The sequence below is a fragment of the Falco peregrinus genome, chromosome 2, assembly GCF_023634155.1.
Source record: "Falco peregrinus isolate bFalPer1 chromosome 2, bFalPer1.pri, whole genome shotgun sequence".
NCBI classification, from domain to species: Eukaryota; Metazoa; Chordata; class Aves; order Falconiformes; family Falconidae; genus Falco; species Falco peregrinus.
This window is the reverse complement of record NC_073722.1, coordinates 79761650-79775825: the sequence shown is the minus strand read 5'-3', so window position 1 is coordinate 79775825 and position 14176 is coordinate 79761650. Positions and strand designations below refer to the sequence as shown.

The following is a 14176-nucleotide window of genomic DNA, read 5'->3' as shown; positions in this document are numbered from 1 at the left end:
AGCTCATCATTTTTGTGCATTCTTTGAAAAATGGCACAATATTTTGAAAACAAAGATTGGGTCACAATTGCTTTTTGAGAAACCAAATACGGGACACGTGCACTAGAAGAACATGAACTTAACACAACTACTTGTAGATTCCATAAAAAAAAGTGAACATGACTGTAATGGGAACGATACTGAGATGATTAGGCTGGGTCGTAAGTAATTAAACTAACCAAAGCAGCTTTACGCATTGCTTGATACTTGCTAGTCACACCAGTCTCAACTGTATTGCCTATAGGTTCAAACAAGGGCATACCATAACATCAGGAACATATTTTTGTATTTTCAAATATTTGAATCGCATGAAGACCTGTTGTCAGGAGTCCAAAAAGGATCTCAAAATCCATCAGCCAAATAAGCTAACATTACAACAAATAAGCATAACATAGTTTTTCTTCCCTTTGAGTAAGTTACCAGTTAAAAGTACTGGGGCTGAGGAAATCCAGCTGGTTTTGAAACAGAGTCCTTAGATGAGAAGGACCAAGGAAGGGGCTGAGGAAATCCAGCTGGTTTTGAAACAGAGTCCTTAGATGAGAAGGACCAAGGAATGATCATGGTACTGAAGAATTCACCCTGTACTTACTATAACAGACTGTTATTTTACCTCCAAACCCCCAACTTTTTCAAAGAGACCAATGAAAATTTATCAAATGGTGGGACTTTTCCCACCATCCAAAACTTATTTTAGTTGCTGTACTTCTAGACACAGTGGGAAATGGGCTCGAGCAAGAGAAGACTGAATATACTCATTTGAAATAGAATGTTTTCTTCAACTGAAAGAGTAAACAAAGAAAACATTTAGGCTCAAATCGATTTTTCCTGTCATTTATGTGCTAGCCTGAACACTTCAAGATGACAGTTGATTAAAAAATAGTCCTATTCTGCTGAAAGGTATTTGAAGGGCATGTGAACTGGCTTTGAAAAGTCTTGAGCATAATATAGAGTAGGAGACCTCACAGGCCTGCAATCTTTATTTTCAAAGATAAATCATTAGAACAAGGCTATAAAACACATTTACAATGAAGAATTCCTTTAACTTAAAAGATGGTTCATTAATTATTGACAAAGAATATTTGTGACAAGTGGTTGACTGACTCTGACCAGGACCATTTGAATTGCCAAGTGGCAGAAAAAAGAAAAAAGAAACTATGACATCTTAAAAAGATACTATTTTTTAAAAAAATAATTTCTTGTCTGAATTTGTCCATTACGATAATATCTAGATGCAAATGTGGTTTTTAGTTCAGTCTTATGAATTTTGCTGGTTTTGTTCTGAATTCAGCTTCTCCCCACTAAACAAGGGAATTTTGGATAAATTTATGGTAGAGACTAGGATGAAGTTAGTCCAGTGTATTTCAGGATAGAAATACAAAGTGAACTTTTGCATGCTTTTATTTAACTTACTACAGCTTTATCAGTGGGAATGCATTTCTTTTTTCAGTGTGCAATTTTATAAAGTCTCTCCTGAGCCAGATACTTAGGAAAAGCTTTCTAGTGATTTCTGTGAATATGTAATGGGAATCCTATAGTATTAGAATTATTTTTATTAACATTTAAAAACTGTCCATACATGACATGTTGAAATTAGATTCAAGTGTCATACAAGAATAAAAAAAATGGTTTATATACTGAATTTTAATACTGTCAATGTACACATTTGGAATAACCCCATGGGCAAAACCTGTAGACAAAAATAGACCTTGCTCTAGTGGCAATAGATATTTTAGCATCAACCATTGAGGCAAAGCATCAGTGGCTTAAGAGATTTAAACATGTGTACAGGAGCCCTACAGGTGTAAGATTAAACTGTTATTACTACACTGTCATTTCTGTAATTTGCTCTTCTCCTTTGCTAATTGTCCAGCCCTGATGTCTATAGCTTTTTCTAAATATCTGTATATCATATGCATCCTGTTTGTAATTTTAGTTTTCATTGAGTGCAAGTGACACAGCGGCACTTATTCAGAATGCCAAACAGTTGCAATAGCTTCATTTCTAGAACACTAGCGTTTTTTTATATTTTGGCTGTCTCTCCTGCAACGAGAATTACTTTTTCAGTTTTGTTGTATTAAACTTACCCTTAGTAGACCATATCAGATGTCATTCCAGGAATATGTAGTACCTGAATTACACACATAAGTTTATGACTAACTATATAAAATGTTTGCTTTCATTAAACACAATATAGTGCAAAGGACGTTAGCACAAAGATACCTATATTATGACTGTCTATATTGCATGCCAATCTGGTTATGCTCTTGGATTTTAATTTCATATAGTACCTTTATGTCTCCCTGTGAGTTTCACAATGTTTTTATTTCAGAAGAGTTTTCCAAAGCAGAAGATTTGTACTACCTTTTTGAAAATATAGACTCCAATCTCGTAACATTACTGAAGTTAGTTATCAGTTATGCTACAGATAATTCAGTCTAATTAATCCAGCTATAGTGCTGGAAGATCCTCTTTGTATAACCACCAGATAAATCCACTCCAGGGCCAGGAACTGCCAGCAGAGCAATTCAGGCTGGTCATTGTGGCACCTTGCCAGAGGGTTTGGCCCTTAGGCCTTTCAGTAATTTGCCTTTCTGTTCTGTTTAAACAGGACTTAAGAGCAAAAACATTCTGATGCATGGAGAGAGTTGAAAGAGATCATATTATCTGAAAAAGCCCCAATATGTAGTATAATGAATTCTATCCAGAAACTCGTATTTTGCAGGGCATTCCCAGAGTATGAGGGTTAATCACAATGTCTAACAAAGACACAAATTAATGAGCAGAGCCAAACTTCTCTGTCCCTCCCCTTCCTCTTTTCTTCCTTTCCCCAAATACCCAAAAATTAAATGGTATCTGACTGTTATTTCTGTTTAGAAATAAGTTCTATCTCCGTATTCTGACATGATTTCCAACAGAAAACATGTCACGGTAGGCTTTCCTTTGCCCTAGTGTTGTTTTGCACTGGTATAACTCCTTCAGTTTCAATAACTTCTTTTTCACAGTGGTGCAACGTCAAATCTAAAGCTGGACACATGAAACACTAGGGTTTTGTCTGGGTGGCGTTAGATATAGAACAAAAATGAAGGCACCGATGTAAACATGTTAAATACACTGTGCTGGTCAGCACCATTCCACCTGAAAGGCCCAGAAAGGCAATGGTTAGCCACCAAAATCAAGGAAAACTCTGAAAGAACCAGAAAGGCAATGGTTAGCCACCAAAAATCAAGGAAAACTCCCCTCCTGGGAGCTGATTCTTCCTCACAACCACCGAGGGTTGTGCTTGGGCTGGGCTGGCTCTTTGAGCCCCAAACAGAAAAGAAATTAGTTTCAAATAATTACACCACCCACCCACCCCACCTTAAAACACCACAGTTGTAAGACTTACTAATTTAAGTATGAAATAAATAAATAAATAAATACCCAACCAAAAATCTCTGAAGCTTCATACCAGAAATGACTTTTTTTATGTTTTGTAATTCCAAGCAAAAAAGTTTCTTATATTGCAGTATTTGTCCTGTATCTTACATTTATTTTTTTATCTCATAACATGCTTAGTAGTAAGCTAAAGAAGGTGTTTTTTTAAAAATCTGAGTAATCAAGTAATTTGAAATGTACTTCAGCCAAGAGGAAAAATGACAGCTGTTATCAGTAAGTTAGCATCCCTCAAGCAGCAATCATCCACCTCATCCGGACAGCCAGCATTCTGAATTGAAATACATCGTGGCAGCGATTAGAGATCACAGATCACTGGACAGAAGTTCACTTCAAGCTTGTAGCTTTGCCCAAGTTAACCCAGTCAGCCACACGTAAAGTAAGCAAAAATGAAACACTGATTAATGAAAGCTAAATTATTTAAATTAACAAACGATAGACATTTGTAATATGTCTCTCAAGTTTCCATAAAGGAAAGGCAGATTTAAGTGACTTTCATGACACACTATCACATTACAGGAGTTGGCGCACATGTGCGTTCGTGCACGGAAGTAAAAAGAAATTCAGGAGACAGAAAGTACTTGTAGCAAAGCCCTAAGAGAAAGCTGCAATGAAAAAGGGAATAAAATTAGGCAATGAACAAGGAAATTACTTGCCGATATTCCAATTGTATGATGTTCTGAGAAAGCGTTATTAGTAAATGAGCAGAATATAAAGAATTAAGTGACTATCATTAACTTCTCTACATAACAGAAAACAATCTAAAAGATCATAACACTTTGCCTAACTTTTCTTAGGTCAAAAAGGTCAAAAGTGTCTTCCTTCTTTTTTGCTCTCCCCCCCCCCCCCCCCCCCCCCCAATTGTACGATTTAGCTGTAACTTCTTTTGGTATGCTCTTGCGATGGGGGGAAAAACCCAACCCAAAAACCTGATAGAACGAATATCTTGCAAAATCAATGATAGAAAAATAGATTTGAGAGCAGCCAGCCTGACCATAGGATGAGGAAAAGAACCTGAAGGGGGGCAGCAGGAGATATTTTTCACTTTTTTTTTTCCCACTTTCTACATCTTTTGCTCTTTAGTCTCCTATTTTGCTACAGAGGTACTTGAACTAAGCAAGCTGGGCATCAGCCACAACACATTTCCCCTTCTTCCAAGTAACACAATCTTAAATCAACCTTTATAAAATACTACCAGGTAAGCTTTTTCTATCTAAGACTCCAGAGAGAGGAATGGAAAGAAACTATTTTGGGAGCCCAATACAAAGTATTTGTAATATGAAACAGCATCTTGTGTTTTTCATTCATTGTGCCTTCAATAAAGGCTAAAAGGATTTTAATGATAGTTCTTACAATGGAACTAAGCCAGCATGACTTAAAATGAAACTCTGAAGCACACTTAAGATAAATTTTTTAACAATAAAATATATTATTTCTTGATGAGCCTGAGACAGGATTATCTGAAACATTTTATTTATTCACATACTTTTATTACTATGAACCATTTATAACTATTAAGAATTTAAATTTAATATAGAACTATGAGCTCAGATTTGGGAGGTTGCTGTGCCCTATAAATCTCTGAGATTCCATGCTCCTGAAGTATTAAAAAATGGAATCTTTTGTTGTTCTACTTTGAAGTAAAATAATTTGAAAATATTTTAGGGAATTTGTTCTCTAAAAGCTCATGGGGTATTTTGTGAAAAATCAGTTTGCAGACACTGTGCTTAAATAAATGTGTTATTATTGGATTCTGACTCATGAATATTTGGTTTAATTTAAAAACCACATTTTTCCAGTCTCTACTATGTTTTACTATAAGTAAACGTAACCTACTGCTATAAATTGCGACACTGCAGTTAGTGCCACAAACCAGAAGGTATCTCAAGCTAATAGGATTTCTGACTTTCTCGAGGCGAATGTTAGCTGGTTAAACCATGATCGGAGCAATCTGCCTTATTTCTTCTTTGGCAAGTTCTATGAAAACATGCATGCGGATGAAGATTGATAGATTTCAAGATTATAACTTTTAGATTTTATACAATAATTCATGTCCATAAAGAAATGTTGCATTATCAGCACATAGGTGTCAAGTTATCTGGACAAGAATTTTTCCCAACCAAGTTAGAAAAGATAATGACAAACTACATTCAGAAATTTGTCTTCATTTTAGATGCAGTTTGGCTAAACACTACACTTGCACGGATTACTGATGGATTTCACCTCCCCATAGCCTACAGCTCTCCCTTCTCTTCCTTTTGACCTCACTCCAGCTAAATCAACACATGATGATGCCTTCCTGACACTGTTTTCTCCTTACCAGCACAGGTGAAAGCATGCTCTGTGAAACAGCTTGACGTGGTGCCACCGCCACCCACCACTGGCAAGGCGTGGGGCGGGATGCGGGGCTGGGAGGAGGCGAGGTTTGCTCCAGCAGGGATCTGCTGCGCCACCTTGATCCTATGGCACCTTTCCATCCCTTCACCCCACACCCAGCTTGCTGGCTCAGACAGCAGGCTTGCTGGGGCAAAGCATGTAGAAGATGGCCTAGAAAAACACAGCCCCCGTCTGAGTGGGGATGGTAGGAGGCTGCTGCGATAGCTGTACCACGACAGCGGGATGGGGACTGAGGAGAGAGGGTGTCAGAACACAGCTTTTGCCAAGGCTTTAAGAGTTACAGAGCTAAATGCTTTGACAGAAGTCTCGAATCACACTCAACAGGATGCGAAAGGACATTTATGATCTAAAGTCAATATGTCTGTGTACTTCTGTTGTGTGTCATATTAAAGACAGTACCTTTTTTTTTTTTAACTGTAAGACCCTTATTTTATTTGACCTATACAATTACCTATAGTCTTCCCAGCAAAGATGTATTAAATATTCTTAACTCCTAATGCTGCCCTACATAAAATGTATAGGATGTTGCTGGACATGTCCAGGGAGTAAATCTTAAAACGTCACATCTAAAATAGAGAATTTTTGTTATGATCCCTTATTTCAATGAAGAGTTAATTCCTAAGAAAAGTTTTTTGTGTTACCAGACATCACAAACCATCTGCATTTCTTTTTTAAATAGATCGAATAAGGCAATTATATCAGAACAACATTTTTGTAACTTACAAGATCATATCCCAGAACTTAAAACAGTTGTTGTCATAACTGATTATTTAAAAATATCTGTTGTACTTATGGATGTGCAGCTTTGCAGAATCTAAGGACTGTTTCTCCAGGTAAGAAACCAATCTGGTTAAAAGACTATGTGAAAGCAATGAATATGTAAATTAAAGATTTTTTTTTTTTTTAAACTAAAATAAAATCAAATAGTGATAAAAGGCATGCTAGGGAAATAATCAATACTTATTTAAAAATAACTGTTTTTTCTAAAACGTAGTAAAAAAAAGAAAAACCTCATGTGACACGTAAGTCATAGGAGTGTAGAAAAGCCCAACTACTTGATACCCTTTTCTGATACATATTTGGAAAGCAGAAAGTGGTTGTATTCTTTCTGCATGATGCTGAAAATCTGTAGCAAAGACAAAGCAGCATTTCTAAATGAAAAATATTTTCAAATCACCCATAGGAGGAGTTTGAAAGGAATTAGGTGATAGACACTTTGAAACTAATGTTATTATCCAACAAGTTTTGAAATATGAAGAAAATACCAAGAGTCTTGGAGTGTTATTTGAATACTAGAGAAGAATGAAAGTTTCCGAGAACCAGTGTCTGTAGTTCCTAGGTAAGACAACATAACAGTTAAATCACATGTTTTAACATGGAATCGAACACCAGAAAATGACATCAGAGAATGTCTTTTCATGGTAGATGAGCCTTCTTGAATAAACCTCTAAAACCACAGATCATCTTTGTCAACTATTACTATCAACTTCTCCAGACTAATAAAGGAATTTGACCTACAATCACACGGCTCTTAAATTCATTACTGTAGTCCCTCTTTTTTTTTTTTTTTTTTCTCCTCCCGACAGTGCAAACTTTGGCTTGAACTATGTTGTGGCCAGAACTTAAGTTTCATGAAAAGATGCTGTTCTTAGTTGCTGATTCCAAGGTCTAATGCTATCTCACATAATTTTAGAACTCTTTTTGAAATTGTAACTAAGAAACAAAAGTAAAACAGAAAAAAAAATATTTTGAAGTAAAAAGAAATAGCACCACCCCCTTTCCAAGTAGTGTGCCTTTCCCCCATATTCAGCACAGCACTGAAACAGGTCTGTGATGGGGAAAAGACTCTTCTTCCAAGTCTAAGTTGATGCTTTTGTTTTCTCTGCAGAGCAGAGGAGAAAGACGCAATGTTTGCCTGCTCTGACAGATCTATGCACATCTTTGAGTCTCAGTCACCGCATAACCTCTGCTGTTCTTAGTGCCATAGTGGCACTTGCTCTCTGGAGGAAACAATTACTTGACTGATAATACACATTTTGACCAAATAAAGCCTCAGGATTGCTACCGAGTATGTGGGTGGGACATGACCACCTGCGGCATACAAGGCTGAGCGGTTTAACATCCTCTCTGGACACACTCTGCATAGTGATCTCAGGCGCGCAGGCCCCGCAGGGTCAGCGTAGCTGCTGCCGTGCTCTCCGTCCCCACTGCCCAGCCACCCACCTCTCCTGACACCAGGTCTCCAGGGACAACCTACCCTCCCAGGGCTGGCTTTCCCCAACAGGCCCCACCTGATGGCTCCAGAGACTCATTCAAGCCCATGTTTTCCCATCAGTCGTTCTTCTGGGCCCTGTCACACAAGTCAGCTGTACACTGGATTCCACCCGAGCATGGAGGGCAGCACAGCAGGTAGCGAGCACGGTACTGTGTGTTACTTCTTTGCATGCACAAAGTTGCTTCTTTACACACAACATCAGTTATTAGCATCATACATCCAAATTCTGTCACAGGCCTTTAAATTTCTTACATTTCTGCAAACACACCTCCATATAATACTACAGGCATTTTCCCTGCACTTTCATCAGTCTTCTAATGGATTACTGACATCCTGCTGCTTCGTCTACAGTATAACCACTTACAAGTAACAATATTAAACTCCTCAGTAGTTCAGTCACACAGCTACAATAATTAGTCTTCCCATTTTTAAGTCCTCACAGATTGCTTAGATTACAGTTTAGGATACGGTATTACTGCTCGGATGGGGAGCTGAGACATTAACATATGTATGGCAAGTCTTTCTGCTAATTCTAGGTTCCTACTTTCAGAATCAGCTTCACAGATTGCTTAAAGGACAGCTTTTACAGATTTCAGTGGCAGCTGCGAGATGAACACTGCTACATCAAGATGATCAAGCCAAAAAAACCTAGAAAACCTGCCATATAATTATTCTCCATTTATGAGGCATTTAAACCATTACTGTCTGGGAGAAGAAACAGGAAGAGAAATCAGTTTTCCACAGCAGAGTTCAGTTACCTTCATCACGTGGCCATCATTTTGTAATCCCCAGCCTCAGACACATTTTACCTTTCTCTTCTACAGCAAATGAATAAGGGCTCACGCAGGCAGCATAATTCACTGTACATTTCTGATGCATTCTTTGAATGCAGTACACAAAGCACTGGTTTTTGTGCAGCTATAGCATCAATAAAACAGTGTGTGTGCACACAGGACAAATTAAGATTGCATCCTTCGTCTCCTGAGAACAGAGTTTAAAAAAATTAATAATGTTCTTTGATATAGGTAACATCCTGGACTATCAAAAGAGGAAATCACTTTTCCTCTGACATCTCATAACATGACAGCATGCTGCATCACTACTTCAGATACTTTAGCTCTCCAGGCCTTCAGCATTTGAGAGGGTGGAGTGATCAGACAGCATTAATTACTAGCCTCTGGACAGAGGTGTTACACAGGAGGAGACATTTTCCTAGGAGCCAGTAAGCACCAGAACAATCCTGAGCTTCCTTCCAGGTGTGTAGCACAGTGCTCACTCCATCCAGCACAGCTCCTTTTTCTGCTCAGTCTTGCCCTTTCCTCGCCCTGGCTGCTTACCTCGCTTCCATCCTTCCTTGCCTAATCACTACCTGCTTCCCATCCTTTCATCCCCTTTGGTCCACAAAGGGTCTGGGTGCTGCTCTCACCACCCTCTGACATCATTCTTCAGATGCTCCCTCTCTCAGAGCTCTTCGTCCTTCTCCTTTAACTAATGCACTGTTCCCTGCCGGCTCCCTCTCACACATCCCTTTCCACACTCTCTGCCCTCTCAAACTAACAGACTTTCTGATTTCCATTTTCCCTAAGCTTTAACCTTTTCCCTTAACCTCTCTGCTCCCTTGGCTCAGCCTCCTCTCCCTTTAGTCCCTGCTTTCAGTCTCTCCGTTCAGATCCTCCCAATACATTTTCACCTTCTCTTTCAGACACAACCAACATGACTGCCTGATCCCCCAGCTTCCTACACCTCCCTGCCCTGAACCAGACATTTCAAAGTTGGATTTGGTGGCCTCAAGGTATAAGATACACGGCACCACCAGGAAGCCTCGCCAAGAGCACTGGTGACAGTTCTGATGAGTTTCACGCTGGTCTCGAGCATCCAGAAACATCCGTTAGAGAAGGTTAATTTTTACACTACTGCAGCTAGTCTTCAACAGGATCATTAGCTATATGGGATGGCCTGTCAGAGAACCATCTCTCAGACATAGTGATTTTGTAGAGGAATCCTGAAGAAGTCCTTATTTAATTCAGAAAAGGCATTGCTTAATATAAGATTCCCAGAATCGTTCAACATAGGCTAAGTACCAGTTCCTCACTTTCTGAAAAAATGAAATGATTTTGGTAAAGTTTTGCTTGTCTTCTTGCTCAAGGTGAAAAAAAGTCCACATTGCACATAAAATTTCAGAGCAAATGGTTCAAGGCTGGTAGAGTTGGTATAAACAGTCAAGACAGCTTTGCAGGTTGGGTAGCCCCTGGTGCTGTTAACGGGGAGGTGAGAGCATCCCTGCCCACGCAGCGCCTGCAGGCACACCAGCCCGGGTATGGGGGCAATGATCTAACTTCCAGAGCTTCAATTTATCATTGTGTAGACTTCTCATTACCCTTTAACTGACATTAGAGAAAATTTTCTTCAAGAAATCTAGTCATCATCCCTGATTTTCCATAAAGATACTGATTTTTGTTGTACACATAGATGTAAACAGGATGCACATTTGTCTTCTAACCACAGGGAAGCCAGTCAGATTAGCACCCAAGTTAAATGAAACAAAAGAAGTAACAAGCAATTATTATTATACAATGATTATTTGAGCCTGTGCAAAGGCTGAATTAATTTCACTTTCCTATCTCTAGATCTGGAAGGGATCTTAAAATTTGTAAAAAACTACAAAAGTGCTTTCCTGAACAACCACAGGCTTGCACTCCACATGATTCAGGATGCTCTTTCCCACATTTGACAGAAAGCATTTGGTATAAGACATCTTGGCCTTGAACACAGCTGTCACGTGCATGCAGCACTAGAAGGGCTAATAAGTTTCAGATGGTTTTAAGAAAGTTTTTCTCAGCATTTTGAAGTGAGGGTAAGGGGAGGGGAAAAAATATACAAGGGGAAGAACAGAAAGAGCAGGGAAGGGGAACTGTAGGTACAGGCAGAAATAGGGTTGGAAAACTTCAGGTAGGGGCACAGAGCATCCAGGGTTAAAACAGTAACGGCTGCAATTGTTTTTCAGAAGCCTGCCAAATCCCTTTTGGAATTCACTTTGAATAGTTTTAGATACTAATGTTCTTTTGTTTTTCTTAATGATTGATAAATGAATTGTTTGAGTCTGTCACTTAGCCAACATCCAGGAGGACAAAATAGTTTTTGTCCCAGAAAGCTAATCAAAGTGACTCTAAAGACAAAAATGTGCTTTATGCTTGTTGCAGCAATTACAGATGATGATACTGGGAAGATGTGGCAGCAGCCAGTGCAATGCCAGCCACAAGCCTAAGTGACCTGGTGACTTCCCAAGGCAGGTGAGCCACCCAGGCGGACGTTTATCCTGGCTGCCCGCTCAGTGCTGCCGGTTCCACAACCGCAGTCGGTGAAGTTTACTTTGCTCCATGTTACAACTGATGATGTTGTGCTGGTGAAAGCCATGGTATAGATGCTGCTTTGTTTTCAAAGAAATCCTCTGCCTGGAATAGTATGTACCACATGGGAAAGTAGTCAGGCAGTTGCCAGGAGTTGCTGGTGCACAAAAAGCTCGATTATTTGTATTAGTTTTATTATTTGGATTTTGTAAGGAAAGGTTTTCTTATTCAAGAATTTAATGAAGAATCTGAAGGAAGAGTGAAATAAAAGAGCTATTGGAGTTACTTGTGTGCAACTTTTGCTGTTGAATAGGAAAGTAAACATGTGGATTGAATGGATGGATCAGGCAAGAGTAATTTTTGTACAATAGGTATTTCTCTTTTTACTTTGTAAAGAATTAGGAGCACCTGTGAATTGTAGACATTAAAAAACCAAGCAAACAAATCCACAACAAAACTCTATAGCTGAACTTCTAGTAGTCCATAAACAACAACTCCAATATCTAAGCACAGCTATACCTACTTCAGGAATGTTCTAGTGTCAGTTAAAGACTTGAGCAAAGCTTAAGTCTATTGAACAGAGGACATTACCCAGCGCATAGATGTGGTTACAGTTCAGACTGCTGGCTAAAACTCTGCAAGGCAGTGAGGCTATGAACCGTGTGCCTTGAGTGAGGTTAGAAGTGGCGCTGAACAGAAACTAATTTTGGTGCAAACCGGGGCTCTGGCAGGCGGCAGGGATGCCAGGCACATGTGTTCTTTAGGCTAGGAGTGCGCTGCTGCTCTCTGACAAATTGAGATGAGCCATGTGGTTTTCTTCCAAGTGTTATAATACGCTATATATGATGAGCAATAAACACCTAAAAAGGTAACGGCCATCACAACTATAATACTAGAAGGCCTGTAGTCATTCACAGTCCTTCTGTGCATTCCTGGTTGGCAGTATGCTTTAGTGCATTGCAATAGGTGTTAGAAATTCTACAGCTGAGATCAATTGAACCCAGCAGAAATTATACCAACAATGATTTGCACATCTTGTATGAATGTTTCAACATTTTACTGTTTTGGTATAGAAAACAGTAATGTGAAAGACTTAATTTATTGAAATCCTTTAGCTTTTATTTTGCATACCTTGGAGTACTACCTTTAAATACTGGATTATTGCTCATGGATATGTGGGTGCATATGAAGCCAAACTTTGCTCCCAGGCTTGATAAGATCTCATTATCATAGCCTTCTTAATTCCAAATACATTAATAGCACTGTTTTTTTCATGCCTGCAGCTCACGTCTTACGTATTCCTTCAAAATAATAGAACTGCCTAGAGTTTTTCCACAGATTTAACTAAGCTTTGCAACTGTAAAAATAACCGTAAGTGGAGCTCTGTTTCCCAAACTCCTAAAAGACATTATGCTTTATAAATGCTATGTTAAGCAGCATGGTATACACATGTAAACCCCAAAAGGTTTAATTTAAAAACAGGAGAGAGAGCAAGCTATTGTTCAATACAGACCAAAGTGGCAGAATTCAACTTTATGCTCCTATTAGTTTAATAAAAGAGTTGATGCTGCAAAGGGTAGCTATTTCATCTACAAAATTAGTAAAACACTATTTTATTATTGACATTGTGCAACTAAAAGCAGTTTTTAATATAAAAATTACAACTAAAGAAAATTATAATAATTAGGAAAATTCAACATATAGATCAGTATCAGCAGCTTCACAGGGACAGCTTTACCCAAGTTGAAAGCAGCACTCACAGACAGGGTGCTTGAATGAAATGAAGAGAATATTACTAAAGTGAGCAGAAAGTCGTGTGGGACTCCCTCCACGCTGAAGTGATTTGCATCTGAAGAAAAACTTAAATTTAATTTAGCCTCCATCTTGCATGCTGTACTGCTTAACGTGCTGAATGTGCTACCTGAACACAATCTACTTTAGAAAAGCTACCAATTCTAGTAGCACTTGCACAGCACCACTACAAACTACAGAACTGAGTCCAAAATGTGCATTTCACAGCATCTGAAAAGAGTCTGTTCTATATGTACCTTCATTAAATACGTACAGAAAGTATTTAGGCAACGTTTAAACTGCTTATGTTTTAATTTCAGCTCGTAACTATTAATAGTACTCTCAAAGCATTAAGTACAAAAATATCTGATCCTTACACTTAGCTAATAACCCTGAGAGGCTGCATTACACTTCAATTCTATAAAAGTATAATTGCCATGAAGTAAAATAACACTGAGATATAGTTTTAGATCCACCAAGTTTATCAGCTATCTGCTTTGCAATGTTCAAAACAAGAAAAAAAAAGCCAGGTATACTTACCCTTGGTACCAATAAGCAAGAATATATAAAAGCAGCAGTCGGATGTCATATCTGTTCTTCAGCGATGCAGTGAATAAAGTCACCGAGTGTTGCCCCTCGGATCGCACGCCAGCCAGCACTGCTCCTACGGTCTGCTTCTGGCAGCCTGCAGCAGTGCACGATGCCAGCTCCCTGCTCCCCTGCCTTCCTCCCTTACTCTCCTTTTCACTAGGTCTCCCTCCCCCTGGCACACCCCCCCCAAGTTCCCAGGACCACTCCGGCCCTGCAGGCTCTCCTTGCAGGATGGGGTCTGCTCCGCAGCAGGCAGAGGCTGGCTGGGCTGTGTGCATGGGCAGGGGCTGCCCCAGGGAAAGCT

General features: G+C 39.1%; 1 protein-coding gene across 1 annotated transcript in view; it reads right to left on the bottom strand.

Moving 5' to 3' along the window:
* Positions 1-13974, bottom strand: part of RXFP1 (relaxin family peptide receptor 1) — a 50609-nt gene extending 36635 nt beyond the window's left edge. The window contains exon 1 of the mRNA XM_055796245.1: positions 13822-13974. Within this exon, the coding sequence (XP_055652220.1) occupies positions 13822-13870 (49 nt within the window). The 5' untranslated portion in view covers positions 13871-13974. The remainder of the gene's footprint in view (positions 1-13821) is intronic.
* Positions 13975-14176: the final 202 nt, after the last annotated feature.